Source organism: Adiantum capillus-veneris, chromosome 18 (assembly GCF_014529385.1).
Source record: "Adiantum capillus-veneris isolate H3 chromosome 18, ASM1452938v2, whole genome shotgun sequence".
NCBI lineage: Eukaryota > Viridiplantae > Streptophyta > Polypodiopsida > Polypodiales > Pteridaceae > Adiantum > Adiantum capillus-veneris.
The window spans coordinates 37,465,695-37,487,874 of record NC_140948.1 but is presented as its reverse complement, the minus strand read 5'-3'; the positions used below and the strand labels follow the sequence as shown (position 1 = coordinate 37,487,874).

At 45.0% G+C, this 22,180-nt stretch overlaps 1 protein-coding gene across 1 annotated transcript in view; it reads left to right on the top strand.

The window, feature by feature from the left end:
• Positions 1–22,180, top strand: part of LOC147435504 (vacuolar-sorting protein BRO1-like) — a 122,542-nt gene that overhangs the window by 42,518 nt on the left and 57,844 nt on the right. Inside the window, exons 3-4 of the mRNA XM_086488565.1 lie at positions 18,808–18,876; positions 18,964–19,104. Of these exons, the coding sequence (XP_086344691.1) occupies positions 18,808–18,876; positions 18,964–19,104 (210 nt within the window). The remainder of the gene's footprint in view (positions 1–18,807; positions 18,877–18,963; positions 19,105–22,180) is intronic.

Sequence of the window (22,180 nt, the reverse complement as noted above, 5' to 3'; positions counted from 1 at the left end):
CCTTTATAAGTGTGGCTTGGGCTCTCACTTCTCAGAGCATCTGGATGCAGAGTCTGAGAGTGAGACCCACCCCCTCCCTTTACTTTGTGCAACAGATTTAATACAAAAAGAAATACCGAAAGGGGCGCGAGTCTTTGAGGCCAATACCTCTTGGCACAGAACTCCGCTGGGCCGGTGTTGAATCAAATGTGAACTGTTTTGAAGTGAATTTCTGTCGTGTCGCGGTAGATTCTTGACTTGGAGTGTCCAAGTTTGTTACAGCCTTTAAATATGAGCCAAGGGATCATTCTCTGGGTACTCTTCTTCCAAATCGTCAAGATTCGATCGTCGTCCATTTGAATTTTCCATGCTCTTATCCGACCCTGAATTGTCAGGGGGATTGCTCTAGTCTTTGCGGGATTCGTGGACTGAGTTCATATGTGTCGCGACCAAAGGGATCGGATTCTCCGTAGGAGGAAAATCGACTGAAATATGATACCACTGAACAAATTGGACACCCCAAGTCTGGAATCTGACACGACACGAGAGGATCACTTAAAAACACTTCACAAACTTTATCACAATTCAATAGAGTCGACACGGCCCGGCGTAGTTCTGTGCCCAGAGGTACTGGCCTCAAAGTCTGGTGTCCCTTTCTGTATTTATTTTTATATTAATGCTTAAGCAAAAGTACAAATTCCGCAAGCCCTTTTTGCTCTGTGCTCGTCAGCAATCTGAGTGGAAGAGTGGCCCTAGGTACATATTTAAAGGCCCATGGCCTCTCAAAAGGAGTACAAGAAAAGCTTTAAACTCAAAAGCATCTGGTCCTTCCAAAAGCTGGAGTGCAGCGAGCGTAAAATCCATCGCAAATCGCGGGTGTTCGTACGGCCTACCACGCCAGCAGTCAATGCATATTGCGGAGCGTCCGTACTGCCACGCCAATAGCCTTCACGCGATTTCCTTTTTAATAATTCTTGTGTTCCCCAAGGCCCCATCGGACGGGACCCTATAGGTTGGAAAACAACATATAACTTTAAATCTTGTCAGTTTCCGGGCCCTTTATGCCATGTCATCATTTTGTGACAGTTTCTGGTTATCTCCACTCACAAGTACCTCTTGTACTTGATGGATGTCATTTTTTCGGACATCATTATATTAGACATATGCCACATGTGGAGAATATGAGTCTCTGGAACTGACATTGGTGCATGTTATTTCAATTATGTATTGTGACAAAGTCCTTAGGTGTTGGTCACGTCTGTGTATTAGACGATTTCGAGCCCGTCGTACCAGGAACAATTTTATCGGCTAAAAATTGTCGAATGCCTAGTAAGACTTGTGAAGCTTACAAGTACTGTTGAACAACATTCACGAATGGTTGTTTGTGCGTATACCAAGGCTATGTATTGTAAATGAAAATGTTTCATTGTTTGTGTCTATATGTGATTTATATTTCACATTCTATTATGGTTCAAATGGTTTAGCAAGGTTTTCAAGTGATTGCAGTAGGAAGTATTAAGTTTCTTTTCATAGAACTATTTACCCTCCTCTTTCATGTGTGCTATGAACATCACATCTGCCATAAGCATTGGCAATTATAGTCATGAAAATGCAGATTCGGATCTGTTTTTGTTAAATGCATGCTCACTAGGTGTTATGGGCCTTAGTGTTTAGCAATGTCAGATTTTGAGCGACATGCAAATTCATGAAATGCATAGCTTATGAAGCATTTTACACTCTATGTGTAGTATCTTTATGAGAATTGTGGATCTACCAATCACGATAAGTGGTCATGTCTTGGTTTGGGTGCTTGTAGATAAGTTGACTAAACTTTGTACAGCTATTCAGTTGACTATTCAGGTTAACCAAGTTGGTTGTTTATAGTTTGTATAGATTATATAGGTTACTCAAAATCTTGGGACTCATAATTACCCACGTTTCCAGTCATTGGTGGAGGACTATTTGTAATTGGTTGGGGAGAAATAACTCAATATTAGTAATGCCAGTCATCCAGAGACGGCTAGGTAGTTTACAAGTGTTAAGTTTGTGATAAAGGATATGCTACGCACGTACGTTAGCACAAATCAATCCAATTGGAAAGGTTATCTCTCTAGTTGGAGTTTGCTTACCATGAGGCAAAGCATGTTGCGACTAGGTTTAGTCCCTTCATGTTTAGGTCAGGTTCTCATCGATCACCAATTATAGTGGGGTTGTTACTGATGAGAAATGATAGCAAGTCAAGGACTCAATTTGTGTTGATGAGTTATGTCAGCATGTCACTTTCATGGAATGTTGAGACGAGGTATTCAAGTACTTTCAGAAAGTTTGAAACCTAGTCATTCATTTAGACACCTCTTAGTTGTGGTAACTCATTTCAATTACTCTAAATCGAGTCTACATGATATTTTGGATATAGGCCGATTACACAAACGGTTGCAAAGAGACAACAAATAAGTTTTTCTTGGTTGCATTGAGCCTCCTACTGAACCGTATATCGGTCACATGGACAGCTAGATTTGTGAAGTATGCCAATGTGGAAAACAGTAGTGTTCATGCGAAGATATTATCAATTTTGTTTTCGACAACAGAAACGCTTCTCCAAGGGGGAGGTAATGTCAGGCTTAGGGTAAGATGGGCCAGGCCTAGGACCAAGACACACATGCAGTACAAGTGGGCCTATATTTAGCAGGCCAAGGGCCTATATATGGCATGGTTGGGTGGAGATGTGCAATGTGCTAGTCCCCATTCTCTTACACCTTGCTCTGCACTTCCATGGGGAATATGCCAGAGTATAAGTTCTTGGCACATATTTAAAGGTCCTTGTCCCTCTAAAAGCAATACATGAAAACCATTCAACCAAAAGCACCTGGACCAAAAGCATATGGTCTAAAAGCTGGCAGCACAAAACAAGGAATTCCATACAGGCTGCCATGTCAACAGCCAGTGCAATTCACGGCAGTCCGTACAATGCCATGTCAGCATGTCAGCGGAAATCGCGGAACTGTCCATATTGCCATGTCATCAATTGTTACGTGAGTTTTTTTTTGTGTGTGGGTCCGCCTTCACTTATTTTAGGCCCCATCGGATGGGGTACCCATAAGTTAATAAAACTTTTTGAATATTTGTTTTAGTAATTGGTCCTTTCGACGAGGAATTGCAAGTTGGTGAGAGCCTTTTCTTCTGCTACTGCTTCTAGGGTTTAGGCCCTCGGCCGAGACCTGTAAGTTGGCTAGGGCTAGGCTCGGAAAGCCCTAACCTGTCTTGTCTTCAGTGGTTTGACACGTCTGCAGTTTGTGACAGGGATAGCTGTGTAAGCTTGGAATCTTGTCTACCATTAACAATCTTGCTGATGTTTTCAACAAGATTCTATCGTGACCTAGATTGGAGTATCTTCTTCAACTATGTGGAGTGGGACCACCCATCTATTGTTGAAGAGGAGATGGAGGTGTTGGAGATATGTCATCACTAGTTGCCTAGTCCACATGGCATGGTTGTATGATGTCACGTGACACATCCAACCGTATGTGTCCGTGGACAAGCTATAACATGATCAGGGTTCAGTCAGTCCAGTTAGTCTAGATTTAGAAGTGATCTGGCACTTTTGTGAGTCTATTCGTAGACCCTGCATGCCCAGTCACTTAGTATAGATGCATATCCTCTGGTTGCACACAACATGATCATCAGTATTCCCTTCAGAATCCATCAGATTCAGTCAGGGGAATTTTCCAGTGCATTTAGCCTATTTTCCCTATTTTTGGTATTTTTCACTTATTATTTTTAAGTTTGTAGGTAGGGCAATTTTGCTAAGAAAATATATAAGCAAGCAAACCCAAGTTAGCACTTTCTGGCAGAAGAGGCAGCAGGAGCTCCCCGCTCAACAGGCGTCTTCTCAGTAGAACCCATTAAGAACCATCAACTCTGGCGTTTTCACCTCCCATAGCCTAGCGTTTTTGGCCTCCATCACCTTCTACCCCTAGCCTTGGCGATTTCAGCCCAGATTCTCGCCAACAGACTCCCTAGCCTGGCGTTTTTCACTAACGCTACCAGCAGTACCAGATTTGCCTAGCGTTTTTGCTAATGCTACCCTATGCTGCCAGCGTTTTCATTTTCAGCCTGATTTGAAGCCTTTGCAGCAGCGTTTTCAGCATTCCCCATAGTAGCAGATTCAGCCCTAGAAGGATTGCAGAAGATCCCCATTTTCAGCCCTCGAAAACACAGCCAAAACAGTCATTTTCAGCCACCCAAAACAGCCCAAAGATTAGCAGATTTTCAGCAGATAGAAGACCACAGATTTCAGCCCTAAAGTCGTCTTCGTCATCACCGTCGTCGTCACCGGCATAGTCCCAGATTGCATCAGTCCATTGCATCGTCATTGTACCACTTTGTGCAATCAAAAAGTAGACCACTCTCGCCGATGAGAGTGGGGCCTTCGGAGGAGGGTTTTACAACGTCTCTGGTGTCGTATCTCTCCTCTCTCTCTATCTCTCAGTCTCATACACTTGCACGCATAGTGTCCATTCACTTTGTTTGTGATCATAGCATTCTCTCATTAAGAACGAAAGGCTCTTCTTTCCATAAGAACAAAAGGAACCTTGAGCACAGTTCGGAGCACTCATCTTGAGCAAAGCGCAAACAATCATTCCGCTGCACCTAACATATGACCACAAGGGCCCTGCATTTTAGCCCATTTGTGGGATTTTTAGTCGATGTAGCATATTTTTAGTTAAGATGGCTCATTTATTAGCTTTTTATGCCACTTGTGGGAGTTTTCGTGTGGCGTCCCATATCGTACAAATACGTAGTACTCTACGACCGTACTTATGGCCGTACAATACACATCATACGATATTAAATAATCCTATAGAGGTTGTTTAAAACCACACTATACAATATAAATTGTAACAGATCGCATTTCCTCGTATAAATTTGTAATGTACTTTACCATACAATTGTACGATGACAACCTGATGCCACTTGTCCTTATTTTTATGATGTGACAGTTTATGAGAGCATGTCAACCCTAAACTAGGGCTCCTTCATTTTACACCTTTCGAGGTCACTTATATTGGTAATAAGTGACCCTCTACCCCTCCTTGTGATTATCCAGCTGTATGAGCATTCTTTAGAGTTATTGAGTTATTGCTCTTGCGTCATTCTCTCTCTCTCTCTCTCTCTCTCTCTCATTGTTTGTCTCCGCTATGTGCTCTCTTCTCTTCATTCTTTAGTTGTGTGCCAATGAAAGATTACGCCAACTAAAAACAGACTCAAGTTATTGATGCCATCGTAAATAACCAATAAGCTACCAGTATCCCATATCATCTACCAAACATCATCCTTGGACAATCTAGAATTTGGATCCATTGGACAAGAGATGGGAGAGCAATTTCTTATGCAATTTCCATAAGAAATTTGGATCCTTAGGATAAACAAGGCGTTCTAGAGACAGACGTTGGCACTGCCTTTCACTTGGACTGAAGAAAGAGAGAGAGAAAAAGAGGGCGCAAGAGAGAGAAGGAAACGAAGAAGAGAGACTATAGATTTAAAACGAGAAACATAAAACATACCTTCCAAAAATTGGAAGGGTGCTCCGTTGTACACGGGCGGAAATTCCCTCTCATTTACATTTACCCTCTCTTTCTGCTGAAAGGCAGTGCCAAAAATAGCAGAGCAATTTTCCTTACCATATTGCTGAAGGCAATCTTTGAACATACAAGTGCTGCTGCTGGTTTGCAGTCGTTTTCGCTAATGGAAGAGAGAACTTTGTCCCGCCAAACACCAAGGGTATTGGGATCGGATGTCATTGTAACAAGCAAAACTGTAAACAAAGTGTGCCTTAGACGTGACCTGCCAAGTGCCCGTTGCTCTACTTGCCTCAATCTGAAGAGGATGGATTGACACTCGAAGCTGAACAATCACTACCCTCCAGTTGTGTGGTAAGGAGTGTTTTTATGTATGGCGGGTGCTGATTAAAGCTATCATGTGTCAGCATGACAAAATGCTCTATGTAGTAGGCCATTGAAACCGGCCCGTGGGGCGGTAGACGTTGGCTTTCACCCAAAATTCTTTACTTTAGACACACACAGAGTACTTTGCAAAGGTAACCTGTAACGGGGATTAACACCTAAGTACACACACGGCTCGGAAGCTAGAATGCTCCGAGCAGACGCCGACAACCTGTAGGCCCCAAAATTGGCGCCCCTTTCGGTATTTCTTTATTCTTTAACAGAGGGAATAAAACCTGTGATCTCCTACAAGCTGCCCCACACAATCTAGGCTAAGAAACACCTATTCTGGCCCGATTTCGGCAGCATAACTGTACTAGGACGCTTCACAGTCAGTATCCCCACGCAATAGGTGACTTTCCCGACGCATACGGACACTTTGCAAAACCTGGCGAGAATCTGCAGCACTCTGAATTCTCTGTTTTATGCCCCGAAAATGCGCCAGTTCACTTGTACAGCGGTCCCCTCGCGTCCCCGAACCTCCTGGGGGTATTAGGGTCCGTTTAGGGCCGAAACCCTAAACCTGCAAAAATACACAGCAGGCTGTAATTCCCTGTTTTGGGCTCCGTTTCGCGTGCCGGTTGCATCTGTAGCAAGACCTCGAGCTCCCGCAGGTGTAGGGCTACTTGCTCTTTGAATCGGATGAGATTTCTGACGTGAAACCTCTCCGAATTCACCTGTACCTGCGGGGGATTAGCCGCTAGCTAATCCAGTACTGTGCAAGAGGCTCTTGCCTCGGCAATTGCGCATGAACCCACATAAATGTACATTGGTCAAATGAAAAGCCAACTAGTGGGGCATAACATACTGCTCCTAGGGGTGAGAGACAGTAGTGCGTAGCGTGCTGGGCATCACTCCACGCACCGGACTGTACATAAGGGAGAAAGGAAGCACTCCATAGCTCTTAACCTGTGACAGAGAGCAAATGAGGCCTCTCCCAACATAAAAAATCAGCGCCCTTTTTTCTGTAGGAGGAAAGTGCATGAAAATTTGACACTTGGCGCATTTACAAGCATTTTCCCATTTCGGGTTCGCCGCTTAAAAATCTCCTGACCGGTTGCCCATTTGACTTCGTGGCAGAGTTGTAAAGTGTTCCCCTAGTCATACCGGAGGTAATGACGCGAACACATTTTACGGCCCAAAATAGCAGTTCCCCTAATGTTAGGAAATGATTCCGTTGGGCTCCCTGTGGTCATCTGACCATCTATCCTCATTGGGACCGCATCCAAAAGTGCAATGTGGCCCAACTGTCGGATACTTTTTGTTGGTAGTCACACCTTGACTTTAGGCCTTTATTGAGTTCACTTCCTAGTATCCACCAACTTGCTAAGTGCGACAGGGGGGACCTATATGATCTTGCTCTGAGCCTAGACATCCTCTTACCATACGAATTCCAGTGCCGACCACTACCCATGTGCGGGTGAAACTACCGTTTACATTGGCCATACAATGTCCGACCGTTTGCTACTTCCAGAAGAGGGTCTCAAAAATAAAACAAAACCCATTGGAAAGAGACCAACAACTAAAGTTAGCAGTTGCCACGTCCTCGTGACATAGTTAACAGTTGCCACGTCCCCGTGACATACCCTCCTCTTGAAATCGCAAACGTCCTCTATTACATACCATAAATATACGCCACTGATGATGTTGTGTCAGAAGATGGGCACAACGTGCCAATAGAAAAGAACAGACTGAACAGACTTTTAGCACTTCAATAACAATTGAACTGAGAGAGAGAGAGGCGACACGCGACACGGAGTGGCGGAATTCCACCCCAGAGAGTATTGGCCCCAAAGCTTGGCGTTCCTTTCGGTATTTCTTTATGCTACTGCTGATTCGCTGCTGATTCGCAAAGTACAACAGCTGGGGAGCACCTGCTCTGCAATCTGCGCACTAAAAAGTGCCAGAGAGGCTCCCCCAGGCTCATATTTAAAGGCCCAAAGCCTAAAAGCATCAAATATGAAAAGCTGACCCCAAAAAATCATTTTCCTAAAATTTTGGGATTTTCCTAAAAATCCGCCGCGAATTCCGGGACGTCCGTATAGGTGCCACATCATCATATTTTGATGTGCAAAGTCGTTTGAACGTACTCTGCTTTATTTTTAATGCCTTTATGTCACTTGGGGCTCCATCGAACGGGGTCCCCATAAGTTGGTAGGACTTCTTCTTCTGTTACTTGTTCTTCTTAGGGTTTCTAGAATTAGGGTTTGCAGGTTTTAAGGTTAGGGTTTCCAGAATTAGGGTTTGCAGGTTTTAGGGTTAAGGTTTCCAAAATTAGGGTTTCAGCAGGTAGGGTTTATGGCAGAAATTAGGGTTAGGGTTTCTGCTCTCAGGTAGCCACGTCATTTGTAAGTTGGCTCCATTCTTTAGGCTTTGACACGTCAGCAGTTTGTTACATCTTGTGCTATCAACACTCTTTTATCATCGCATGTATCCTCAAGAAAGGTCATAACACATACATACAAATGACTTAATGAGACCTTCATACTTTTGTCATTTCCATCTATTACACTGAATTCATATGTACATTTGATATACTAGCTCTATCATTACCCCTCCTTTGCAGACATTGGGTTGGGGCATACGTAGATTGTAACCCAAAGGCTTCAAGGTAAAGTTGCAATACATTTGGTGACTCTGACAGTTCATGCTCTTCCATCCACTTTGCATCCATAGGCGGATAGTTCTTGAACTTCACCAAATAGCGTCTTGCAACTTGTTCTTTAACTTTTCTGTCCTTATGTGCTAAAACCTGCTCAGGTACCAGGATCTCATCAAGTTCCTCAACTTCTGGCTGATCCTCATGTGGCATATCTTCTGGCACATCACCCACGAAGGGTCTTAGAAGACTCACATGGAATGCATTATGTATCTTCCACGCATCAGGCAATTTCAGCCTGTAAGCGACACCGCTAATCTTGTCAAGCACTTGAAAAGGCCCATAGTAACGCATGCTGAGCTTAGGAAACAGCCGTTCGATGCCCTTCATCTTCTTTAACCTTGACTTTTTGATCCTTAACAAAACCCAATCACCAGGTGATAACAACAATTCACGACGGTGACGATCAACAACCTTTTTCTGCTTTGCCTGAGTCTTCTCCAAGGCAACTTTAATCTTCTTATACATCTCATCCATGTTCTCAACATATCGATCTGCCTCAAAGATCTTGTCCTTTGTATGCAGAATGGAGGAACCTTTTTGCCGCTTTCAACAATCTGAAAAGGTGCTTTGCCAGTAGACGAATGCACCGTATTATTGTACGCATATTCAATCATAGGCAAATACCGTTGCCACTTGCCCTTATTATCTTATACATAGCATTTCAGCAGATCTAAGACAATAGAATTACGCTCTTCTGACTGTCCATCAGTTTGTGGATGAAATGAAGACGAGAACTTGAGCGTAGTGCCCACGTTCTCAAACAATCCTCTCCAGAACAAACTGGTCATGCTAGGATCACGATCACTCATAATCGATTGTGGCATACCATGGTACTTAAACACATTGTACATGAACAAGCGTGCCATCTGATTAGATTTTTATCTTCTTCTTGACAGGGATAAAATGGTCCTGCTTGCTGAACCTGTAGATAATGGTCCATATACCATCATTCCCTGTTGGCGTTCTTGGAAAGTCAAAGATAAAGTCCATAGCAATGCTTTCCCATGGCTTGTCCAGAATCGGCAGTGGTTGTAACAACCGTGGTGCCTTTTGCCTGTCAAACTTGACTTTTTGGCAAACTATGCATGCTCACACAAAGGCATTCACATCTCTCCTCAAGGTAGGCCAATAGAAGAATGTCTCTACCGCTTTAACTGTTGCATCAATGCCACGATGCCCTGCATACGGTGGCACATGACGCTCTTCCATGACCTTATGTCGCAGTGGCCTAGTGATACAAAGTCTGCCTGCATCATCATAAAACCATCTCTGAGGAGGTAGTGCTCGTGATGTTGGCCCTCTTGTAACTGTTCAAAGATCCTTGCAAAATCTTCATCAGCAGTATACTGTTCCTTCATGTCATCTAGCTCATGATGATAAGGAATTGACACAAGTGAAATTTTTGGCTTGATAACGCATCAGCCACAACATTCTTCTTGCCTTCCACATGCATAATGTTGCTAAATTGGGTTTATCTTACAGAAAAATAATTTTGAATGAATTATTGGATTTATAAGTGAGAGGATTTTCTCACTTGGAACACCAGGAAAAATAATTCTAAATGAATTATTGGAATTTTAAGTGAGAGAGTTTTTCTCACTGGAGACATCCGAGTACAGAGTATTCCTAGTGCGTCATTCAAAGTAATGACGGGAGCATTGTGAACGGGAATATCTGTAAGGCCACCAAGAACGGGTACTTCTGATGCGTCACATCGGATGGGTGACAGGGAGCATCGGGAAAAAGTATCCGACCATCCGGGAACAGACATCTCTGATGCGTCATAGGATGGGTGACATAGAGCATCGTGAAGGGGATTGTATCGTAAGTTCGGTAGGAAAGGACTAGGTGATGGGTATTCTTGATGCGTCACAAGGTGGGTGACGGGTGCATCGGAAAGGGGATATCCATAGTCGAGAGGAAATCCGAACTGGAAAAGAGGAATACGCGTAAAGACGCAAGCACAAGAATAAAGATGGGTTCTGAGAAGCTTTTCTTAAAAAGCGGAATATTTTAACGAGTTTTTCGGAAAGAGCAGACGCTTTCCCGCGAGGAATCTATGTTTGCATTGCATTCGTGCATGTGATTGCATCCAGGGACGCCTGGGAAGTGTTGTGAAGGCATTGTTTTTAACTTATAAGGTTTTATTGAGTTTTTGGGCAGGTTCAGACTATTTTTAAAATATGTTGGCCGCCCATTTAATAAGTGGGCAGCCATCTGATAAATAAGGCAACAGATCAGCCAGCGAATTCTCTCTCCCTATTTCAGGTAGAACAGAAAAAAAAAAACGATTTTTTTTTGAAAAAAAAAAAAAACGGCCGCGATCTCTATGCAAGCAACTATTTGTGCCGTGGTCAAGGAGCTATAAAAGCACCACATGCCCTCACTGAAGGAAGGTCTCCAACGCCAGCAAGAGAAGACTCTGCCGCCAGATAACGCAAGAGATCGCGATACTACGAAGCACGGAAGTCGCTTTTTCCTGCGCAATAGAGACGGGTATCTATTGTGGATTCGCCATACGAATTGTTGTCGTGTGTTTGCGTGTGTTTGCAGGTACTTCATCGCAAAGGAGAAGCGAGAAGGCTTCGGCCTACGCTTGGGAATTCCGGAAACGGAAACGGAATTCGGAAATTGTCTGCGGAGTCTCAACTCCGAGTACAGACGGAAAAAGGATTGAGAGCTTGTCTCTCGGATTTCCCTTACGGGAAGGAACGACTATCAACTCAGAGATTTAGAACAGAGGGGTTTTCTCCGGTTCTTGTGCTTGTAAAAAGATTCTCCCTAATAAAGAATTCTCTCTAAGGGGGGGGGACTAGCCCATCTTCTGGTCCCCAGTACTGTGTCGATCTTCTCTCTCTCTCTCTCTCTATATATATATATATATATTTCTCTCTATATCCTTTGGCTTCAATAATAAGAGAAATTCTATTTATCTGAGTATATTTTATATTGTTATGCGCTCCCGTTTGTGACACATAATCTGGAAGTGGAACATGGAAAGAATGTTTGCCCATCGCATATGCTTTTCGGATAACTTTGACTTTGTCAAGAAGTATCGCAAGGTCTGATGATGTGTTTGGACAACAAAATCAGCTCCTAAGAGGTAGTGCTTCCAGCTAGAAAGCGCATGAATCACGGCCAAGAGCTCTTTCTCATAGACTTGCATAGTCCTCTCTGGCCCTTGCAAAATTCGGCTTTCATAAGCTACTACCTGTTCATTTTGCATTAGCACTGCTCCGATGCTACTGCCACACGCGTCACACTGGACCACAAATGACTTCCTGAGATCTTGCAAAACAATAACTGTATCTGAAGTCAACTTTTCCTTTAAGAGACTAAAAGCTGAAATCTCTTTTTGCGTCCATCTGAAAGTGACCTCTTTCTTTTGCAAAGCGTGAAGAGGCGATGCTATCTCTGCAAAATTTTTGATAAACCTTCTACAGTAGGAACACAATCCCAAGAAGCTTCTGACATCGTGCACAGTCTTCAAGTCTGCCATGTCTTGATAGCTTCGACCCTTGCGGGATCCATTCTAACACCATCCTTTGAGACTATGTGGCCAAGAAAGTGGATCACTTCGAGGAAGAATTCACTTTTCTTAGGATTGACAAGTAACATGTGACTGCGTAGCTCTTCGAACACAATGGTCAAGTGACGCTTATGCTCCTCTTCATTCTTCGAATACACTATCATGTCATCGAAGAACGTCCCAACAGACTGTTGATGCGAGCGGAAAATCGAGTCCATCATGTGTTGAACGTGGTTGGAGCATTTGTTAGCCCAAACGACATCACTAGAAACTCATAAAGACCAAATGTCATTCTAAACGCAGTCTTGTGCACATCCTCTGGCCTTATACGAATCTGATGGTACCCACTCTTAAGGTCTATCCTTTTGATAATTACAGCACCCTCCAAACGATCGAGAATATCATCAATTCTAGGAATAGGAAACCTATTCTTGATGGTATTCTTATTCAACGCACGGTAATCAATACACATGCGCCATGAGCCATCCTTCTTTTGCACTAGGAGCACTTGGAAGCAAAAGGGTGAAGAACTAGGCTGAATCAGCCCCTTCTCTAATAACTCCTGAACCTGGCCCATAATCTCTTTCTGCTGCGCTGCGCTAACCCTGTAGGGAGGTCTATTTGGTGCGCTACACCCTTGCACCAAATCCATCCGATGGTCCTCAGGTCTCTCTAGTGGCAATTGCGACGGTAATGAATCAGAAAAAGTCACTAAACTTTTGCAAAAATGCTGACCTTTCTTTATGTGACACAAATAAATTTGACTGATCGCTATCTGAGACATCACGTGGAAAAATCAAGTACACAGAAAGAGGATTCTTTATTACAGAAGTGATAGCAGTAGCAAATACAATAGGTAATGACTCTCCTTTAAGCTTTACATCTAAGATCTGAGTTTTGCCCCTATGCTGTACAGTGATCTTTTTGTTGTAGGTATCCAAGACTCCATGCACTCGGAACATCCACGGGATCCCCAACAAGGCGTCACAACCTTCTAGCGGCATGATGTAGAACTCTTTTGTGTTCACATATGACTGAATATGCAGACGGAGTTTTCCAATGATGGGAGTAACACATTCTGAGGGGCCAGGACATGCCAACCCTGCCTCTGCTGTGTACCCTCTCTCTTCAGCTCTGATGCCCAGCTTCATAGCTAACTCTGGTGAGATAAAGTTGTTTTTGGCACTTGGATCAAAGAAGATGAGTGGCGTCTGATTCCTAACTTTACCCCATGCCCTGCATAACTCACTGGCATCTGTGCTGGGCCTGTCACCCACCATGTCTGGCACTAAACCTGCCGTAGGTTTAGGCGTCTTTCCTTTCTTGTCTTCTTTATCCTCTGAGTCAGCTGGTCTTTTCCTTTGTGGACAATTGATAGAAAAGTGACTAGACTGCTCGCATATAAAGCATTTGTTGTCAGCCATTAGGACCTTCTTTTCCTCGAGCGACGTGCGCACAAAAGGCTTCCTTTTCTGTTTCTTTGCTTGCGCTCCAGAAGTCCCGGCTGAATCCTTGTCTTTGGTGGCCTTTTCTGACCCTTGTGACGCATCGGGAACCATTTTCACAAAGGGCTTCTTCGTTGAATTTTTCTGTTTGCTGCCCTCCTTTGTCGCTGCTCGGAAATCCACTGTCCTCTCCTTTCAACAAGGCAAGACCAGTGTTCGTAACTTCCATAAGCTGAGTGAGGGTAGCCACTTGTTCTTTGTACAGTTATCGCGAAGCCCTTTAGGCAATCCACAACAGTACTTCTCTATTTGCTCTGTCAATGGCACAAATCTACAAAACCTCCTATTGTACTCCAGCAAGCTCTTGCACGAAGCTGAAGTAAGCTGGTGCCAATCTGTCATGACGTCGGCTTCAAATTCATTTGACAGCCAAGCAGATGCAAACATTTTCTTGAAGTAAACCCAAGTGGCGGGTGCCTGTCCTTGCATTAACAATGTCATCCACCATGTAAGCGCATTGTCCTTTGAGAAAGTGGCAGCTTTCCTGACCTTTGAGGCCTCTGTAAAATTCCCTCCCGCATAAGCTGTATGAAGGAAGGTAAGAGCCTTCGTCTTATCCTCGAAACCATTGAAGGTACTGAACTTTACAGCTGCACCACCTTCTTTGTAAGCCTTCGGCTTCTGTAGTGCCCCCAAGTTGTCATAAGGAATGGTCTGCAACATGGGCACTGTGGTACGCATGATCGGCACATCTTGGCCATTCACATTTTGCGTCAGAGGTGCTATATCTGACTGCTGTCTAGAAAAACCAGCCATGCCAAAATGACCCTGTGACACTCCAAACTGGCCCTGGTTGCAGTGAAAACCTTGCTACATGCCGATACTAGCATACATGGGGTTTGGCATGATGCCTTGCATACTCCCGAACACTGTTCTTGGCATGTACGGCTGACTTCCAGGCGCATAACTAGCCATACTTTGCAACACTGATCCACCCCCGAAATACCCAGGATGTACCGTGGGTGGTGGAAAAACTGAGTGCATAGCCTGGTATCCCGTTCCTTGTCCATTCAAGACAGCATGCTGGCTCTGAAAGGTGGCGGGCTAAACTGGCATAACCTGTGGAATAGGCGCTCTAACCACCTGTTCAAGCACAGGAGGAACCTGTTTTGGAGCCCCTGACTCCGCAACATGCGAGTGTTCCCTTTCGTCCTAGGCCGCATGAAGTACCTGGGCTTGAGCATCAACAAGCTCCGTACGCGGCGTAGGTTGCCTATTTTGCTGTTGCACTGGTGGCGCTTGTAAGAACTCCATAAATCTTGGATTCTGCACCAGCTGCGAAAAGACGTTCACCGCGGCAACTAGCTGAGTCTTGAACGCATCATCCTCAAGTTGCCCAGTCATAAAGCCGTGTACTACTGGAGGGACATTCACATTGACAGGAGGTACAGACTGACGTGGCCCTGAGCTCTCGCCAATCTCTAAAACCATAGGGATCTCCTACATGTCCTTTGAAGAGGAACCCTCTTTCATAATGCCCTTCCCCTTGTCGGCCATAGTGTAATCCCGCATTCTTGCACTCTGTGTCTTTACCCAAAACAATCCAGGCGCACTCTTTAAGGAAAAAGTGATTGATGTCCCGGTGACGGAACCATGAAACCGGCCCGTGGGGCGGTAGGCGTTGGCTTTCACCCGAAATTCTTTACTTTAGACACACACAGAGTACTTTGCAAAGGTAACCTGTAACGGGGATTAACACCTAAGTACACACGGTTCGGAAGCTAGAATGCTCTGAGCAGACGCCGACAACCCGTAGGCCCCAAAATTGGCGCCCCTTTCGGTATTTCTTTATTCTTTAACAGAGGGAATAAAATCTGTGATCTCCTACAAGCTACCCCGCACAATCTAGGCTAAGAAACAGCTGTTTTGGCCCGATTTTGGCAGCATAACTGTACAAAGACGCTTCACAGTCAGTATCCCCACGCAATAGGTGACTTTCCCGACGCGTACGGACACTTTGCATAACCTGGCGAGAATCTGCAGCACTCTGAAATTCTCTGTTTTCTACCCCGAAAATGCGCCAGTTCACCTGTACAGCGGTCCCCTCACGTCTCCGAACCTCCTGGGGTTATTAAGGTCCGTTTAGGCCCGTTTAGGGCCGAAACCCTAAACCTGCAAAAATACACAGCAGGCTGTAATTCCCTGTTTTGGGCTTTGTTTCGCGTGCCGGTCGCATCTTTGGCAAGACCTCAAGCTCCCGCACTTGTAGGGCTACTTGCCCTTTGAATCGGACGAGATTTCTGACGTGAAACCTCTTCGAATTCACCTGTACTGCATGGGATTAGCCGCTAGCTAATCCAGTACCTGTGCAAGAGGCTCTTGTCTCGGCAATCGCACATGAACCCACATAACTGTACATTGGTCAAATGAAAAGCCCACTAGTGGGGCATAACATACTGCTCATAGCGTGGAGGGCATCACTCCTGGGACCGTACTGTACATAAGGGGGAAAGGAAGCTCTCCATAGCTCTTAACCTGTGAGACAGAGAGCAAATGAGGCCTCTCATAGCATAAAAAATCAGCGCTCTTTTTCCTGTAGGCGGAAAGTGCATGAAAATTTAACACTTGGCGCATTTAGAAGCATTTTCCCATTTCGGGTTCGCCGCTTAAAAATCACATGATCGGTTGCCCAGTTGACTTCGTGGCAAAGTTGTAAAGTGTTCCCCTAGTCATACCGGAGGTAATGACGCGAACACATTTCACGGCCCAAAATAGCAGTTCCCTAAATTTTAGGAAATGATTCCGTTGGGCTCCTTGTGGTCATCTGACCATCTATCCTCATTGGGACCGCATCCAAAAGTGCAATGTGGCCGAACTGTCGGATACTTTCTGTTGGTAGTCACACCTTGACCTTAGGCCTTTATTGAGTTCACTTCCTAGTATCCACCAACTTGCTAAGTGCGACGGGGGGACCTATATGATCTTGCTCTGAGCCTAGACATCCTCTTACCATACGAATTCCAGTGCCGACCACTACGCATCTGCGGGTGAAACTACCGTTCACATTGGCTATACAATGTCCGACTGTTTGCTACTTCCAGAAGAGGGTCTCAAAAATAAAACAAAACCCATTGGAAAGAAACCAACAACTAAAGTTAGCAGTTGCCACGTCCTCGTGACATAGTTAACAGTTGTCACGTCCCCGTGACAGCCATCTTCACAGCTTTTGCCACTCAAGTCTGCTCTGTGTCTCTGTCTGAGCTCTTGCCCTACTTCTTGTTCCTCGCGAGAGGGATATGTAATGCACTCAAATGGGTAGGTAGTAATTTGTCCGTGGTGTAGCTATACTTGTGTACCCATCTCATCACTAAAGCATACCATAGCCTGTGGTCACCTGGCTATGCCAACTGTTTGGAAGCCTCATAAATGAGTCTCGGGAGTCTGGTCGGTGCCACTTCCCTGGCCTGATGAAGAAAGGATATGGCTTGGAAAGAGCCTCCATTGCAATGGGTGGCACACCAAACTTGGCTTTCAATATGTCATGTGGCACAAATGGCTTGCTGCGAATCACACATGAAAGCAGCAAAATTTGGATGCTCTCTAGTCTGCTCCATCTGAGTGTAGAAATCTGATGTTCAAACTGGAGCTGCTCACATTAGGGCAAGTGTCACTAGTGTCAAAGAGCCAACACTTTGTGTGAGGTGCATGGAAATTGGCCTGATGCAACTGCCTCTCAAGTGTGGCTAGTGAAGCATATGCACGTTTGAAATTGTGCTGCTATAGAAAATGATATATTTGAGTATGAAGATAATGATATATTTGAGTAGAGCTAATCAGAGGTTTGGAGATGGAGAGGGGGGAGAGAGAAGAAAGAGAAGGAGCTGATGGTAACTTTGATAAGATCAACCAATATATGGCTTGATACCTGCTTGCAGTTCTCTCAAATGCTAGTATTTGCTCGTGTGCCAAAGGCGAGGTACCTCTTGATGTGGGTGAAGTCCAGGGCTCTAGATCTAGGTGTTAATGGGCTGAAAACTGAGTTCTTGAGGGTTCTAAAGGATTTTGGTGCTACTTCGGGGTATTTCTGGGTGAAATCTATTGGTGTATGAGGCTGAATGCGACCTCAGTGAAATCTGCCCAAAATACGACACTTTCACCTTGTCTAGGGTTGCTTGGAAAGACCAGAGGCGGGCTTCTGTCCTTTCAAAAGTGCAGATAAGAGATACTGCTTGGATGGCAGATCTAGTGAGTTCCTAGTGGCTGGTTTGCACCCTCCTGGGATGCAAGATAGGGCTGAAAAGGGGTGGTGGTAGTTGTGGTGCTTGGATACCTACTACAAGCACAAGGGCAGAAAGGTGAGAGGGTGCCCCTTGCTAGGATCAGCTGCTTCTAGTCTGCTGCTGCTCATTCTCCCCAAATGTGACCCAAAGGATGCTCCTATGCTAATTATGTGCTGAGCCTACCATGAGTTTCAGAAAATGGCTCAAAAGTTAAAAGCACTTTCAGATAGTGCCAACTCATCATTAGTTTGACCTCCAAAGAAAGCACCTGCAAAACCTCACTGGAGCATTGCATGCACATGCTAGCACACAACATGCTCTGTGATCCCAACTAATGTGACCGTAACCAAGCATCTTACTAGATCTAGGCTCTACATGAAAATTCTGCTGGGTGAAAGAAAAACAGCTCGGTCACTCGCCCGTGTCTCGCACAATCATTTATGCAAGGAAGGTTTATGTATGGATCCTAATTACTATAATGGATCTGTCTGAACACAGGGCCTGCAACCGGGCTCATAAAGGAGCAAGTTTGAGGTCATGTAGGCTTTCCTAGTCTACGGGTTGGCTGTAGGTCGTAGTAGCATGTCAACGTGGCACATCAAGCCCCTGTACACATGACACTTCATCAAAATATTAGTTGTGGCAAAAGCAGAGGTAATAGTGGCTGACTTGCATTGACTTGCTATGGATCAGATTGAGCTTTGCAAGTGTCTTGTATAGTTTTGATTGTAAAATGTTCTGTAATCTCAATGCTTTCCCACGTGATTTTTCCCTTTTCTCCTTGATCATGTAGTCAAACATATTAGAACTAAATTTTGCAATGATTCAAGTGGTGGAGTGATTTTGTTCTGAACATTTGTGCAATGTGTCTTTGGCCTTGGTTTGCTTACTTCTTCTCTCGAGCTTGTAGGCTCAGTTGGAGGCTTTGGGTTCGCAACGTGCTGGACTAGAGGATGCTTTGAAAGAGATGAAACGAAAGGTTCTTGATATGTCTTTATGAGCTTAATTTTGATGTAAAGTGGTGGTCAATGTCGACATTCATGTGGGTTTCCTTATCACATTTCAGGACAATATTCTACCAAAGCTTTTGTCTACCTCTGGTTCTTGCGAAGATCTTTTTAAGAAGGAGCTTGCTAAGTATGAGCCCGTTTGTCTGGAAGTAAGCAAAAATGTCCAAGCGCAAGAGAGATTACTTCAGCAAATCATGGTAATTATTTGTTTGGTGTTGCTATTTCCTTGTCGTCATCTCGTTATATCACATCATTATATTATATATTAGTTGTGCATCTCTCTCTCTCTCTCTCTCTCTCTCTCTCTCTCTCTCTCTCTCTCTCTCTCTCTCTCTCTCTCTCTCCCCCCGTGTGTGCGTATAAATCCCCTTGCTAGCTGCCCAGCCCTTGGCCTAGATCCCCCACTCAATCCTACCTCTGCCACTCGATCATCCTTCGCTATCGTTTCGTTAGTACTACCATCTGCTGATCTTATCCTTATTAATGCGCTATCCCTACCAAGCTTACTCTGCCATCCTTCGCTGTGCCTTGCTGCTGGCTATACGTCTTCCGACCTACATGTAGCCTGCTCTGTTGCAGCCACCACATCCTCCACACCTTTAGCCTGCTGTGCAGCCTACTGTCCAGAAGTTCGTCTCCAGGCTTTCCATCTCAGCCCCATTTTTATATATGTCTTTACCCTTTTCCAGTTTGTTAGGTTTTCCCCCTCAGATTTTTTCCATTGAAGATGTTGAGGGGTTTTTTCACCTTCGGTTGTATCTTGTAATCTAGCTTTGCCCATATTTTATAATTGGATATCAGCCCACCATTCTTTGTGTGTGCGCGTGTGTGTGTGTGTGTGTGTGTGTGAGAGAGAGAGAGAGAGAGAGAGAGAGAGAGAGAGAGAGAGAGAGAGAGAGAGAGAGAGAGAGAGAGAGAGAGAGAGAGAGAGAGAGAGAGAGAGAGATTTTTTACGTCTACGTCAGGCCGAAATCAGCCTATGAGACAAATCAAATATACATTGTGTGTATGTCATCCATCTATCGGAAAGACAAATGAAACAAAACTGAATTGAACTGGAGATAAGTAGTGATGTATTGGAGGTGGTGATGGTGATATATCCAGGGGATATCTGAGGAGGGGATGGAGCTCTATCTCTGGGAGTATATGCATGTCTATATGCTCAGGGTAGTACAATCATGAGAGTGCATCAAGCTATCTAGCTCCATCTTGTACTAATGGGGGGGTGTAATATGTGGTACATGGGCGGGTCTGGTGCCAGGGCTGCCCGGATGAAAGCTGCAGGGTCGGCCCTCATCTGAGCCACTTGCTTCTCACAGGCAATGCGCTTTCGGGCCCGGATCTCCTCGATCTGTCGATGGTTGAGGCTCGCTCCCCTGTAGCCAGTGACTAGTGGTCGTCGTCTAGCTCAGCTCGCCTCAGCCTGTGGGAGTGTCACTCCCCTCGGAGTGTCGGATGAGGGGGGGGCTGTAACTCTTTGAAAGAAGTCTGTGAACTGCAACTGTCTATCCTCTGGCTGTGTAGCTGCGTGTGTCTGTAGTAGTGTGTCCTGGAGGCTCTGTATCTCTAATAAGAAACGCCCTAGCTGTGTCTGATCTCGAGAGTACATGATCTCTCGGAGAGTGGGCTGCCCTCTGAATAAGGCCTCATACCTGCCTCTGATCTCAGTATATGCGCTGCATCGACACACAAAATGCTCCTCGCTCTCCACCTCCTTTGTGCATGCTCTGAAGTCTCGCTCCTCTCTGGGGACACCAGTGTCTCCGAGTCTCAATCTCTGGCTTGTGTGATGCCACTCTCAACTGACCAATCACCACCCACGAGCTATGTGGCATTTATGTGTCCATGTAGCGTGGTCTCTGTATGTACCCATCAGGTAGTATAGTAAGGAACTGGTCTCTGTAGTCTGTCATCTTCGTCCCCAAGCCCTGTGACTCCCAGACGCTCCTGGTGTATAGCTGCCAAAGGTCTTGTCTCAACACCAAGTTCCTCTTGCTGCGAAAGAGGTGAACATAGGGTGAGTCAAGGTCGTATTGGAAGGGTGGTAGACTCTCCATATCAAGACCGTGTGCCTCAAACCATGCTCTGACCTGTGAGTACCATGCTCTCTCTGGCCCACTCTCTGATCGCTGTATAGCTGCCTCAAAAGCCCTGCGAGTAAGTCTGTCGGGAGGTAGCTCTCTCATCCTCTGGATGAAACAAACTGTCTGGAATAGTGCCTCTACTACCATAGGTGGTGTGGTGAGCTCTGCTCTGATAATGCCATGTGGCACTGTCTGCTTCCTACGTAGCAAGCATGAGATCATACATATCTGTGGCCTCTCCATCTGTCCCCACTGGTCAATTTTCAATCTTGGTGCCCATATCATTGCTGAGTACATCAAGGCCGGGGTGACTAAGGTGTCGAAAAGCAACCTCTCCGCTCTAGCATGGCTAGGGCTGAGTATCCTTGAGTGAGCTTGTCAGTAGCTGCCTGCCTCATAGTGAAGGGTCCTGGTAGGCTGGTGAATGTAACAGACATATGAGGTGACCACAGCAACCCGTCCTCCTGCTGCTGTGAAGGTGGCTCCTCACTGCACTGGATGTGTGAAAGATCATAACCTTGGTTTTGCCAAGGTTCATAGTCAACCCCCTATGTGTGCAGAAATCATCCAGGCCCCAAGATGTCACCGCAAGCCCTCGGGTGACTCTGAAATCAACACAATATCATCAGCATATAGCAGAGAGAGAGAGAGAGAGAGAGAGAGAGAGAGAGAGAGAGAGAGAGATTAAATGAAATGAAATGTTATATTAACGTCTTCAAAAGGCCAAAGTGACCTATGAGACGAGAAAGTTACAATGCGGTGTATATGATACAAAGTCAGATTAACAAAATAAATTAAACTAGGATAATCAAATATAAATATTGCGGAATCCTAAACTAAGCTGATAGGTGTGAGAGGTGAAAGCGTGAAATGTGTGAACTAAGTAGTACAATGTGTAGACAATATGGGAGGGAAGTAGAGATCATCTTCATAGAGATCCATCTTCATGTGCACTCTGGACGACGAAAAAGTATGGCTCAAATCCTTTGCTGTAGCCTCCTTCGAAACTGTGTAGCTCCTCTTCTCCATTGGGGTCGTCTAGATCTCCCTAGCTCCAATGCTCGGTCTATGAGAATGCCAGTAGTGCGGGCAGACCTCTCCACTGTTGGCTGCTCCTCTGTCTGTTCTTCTGGGTGTACAACATCTAGTGTAAAAAAATATGTGATTTGTCTCTGGGGTTGTGTCTCTT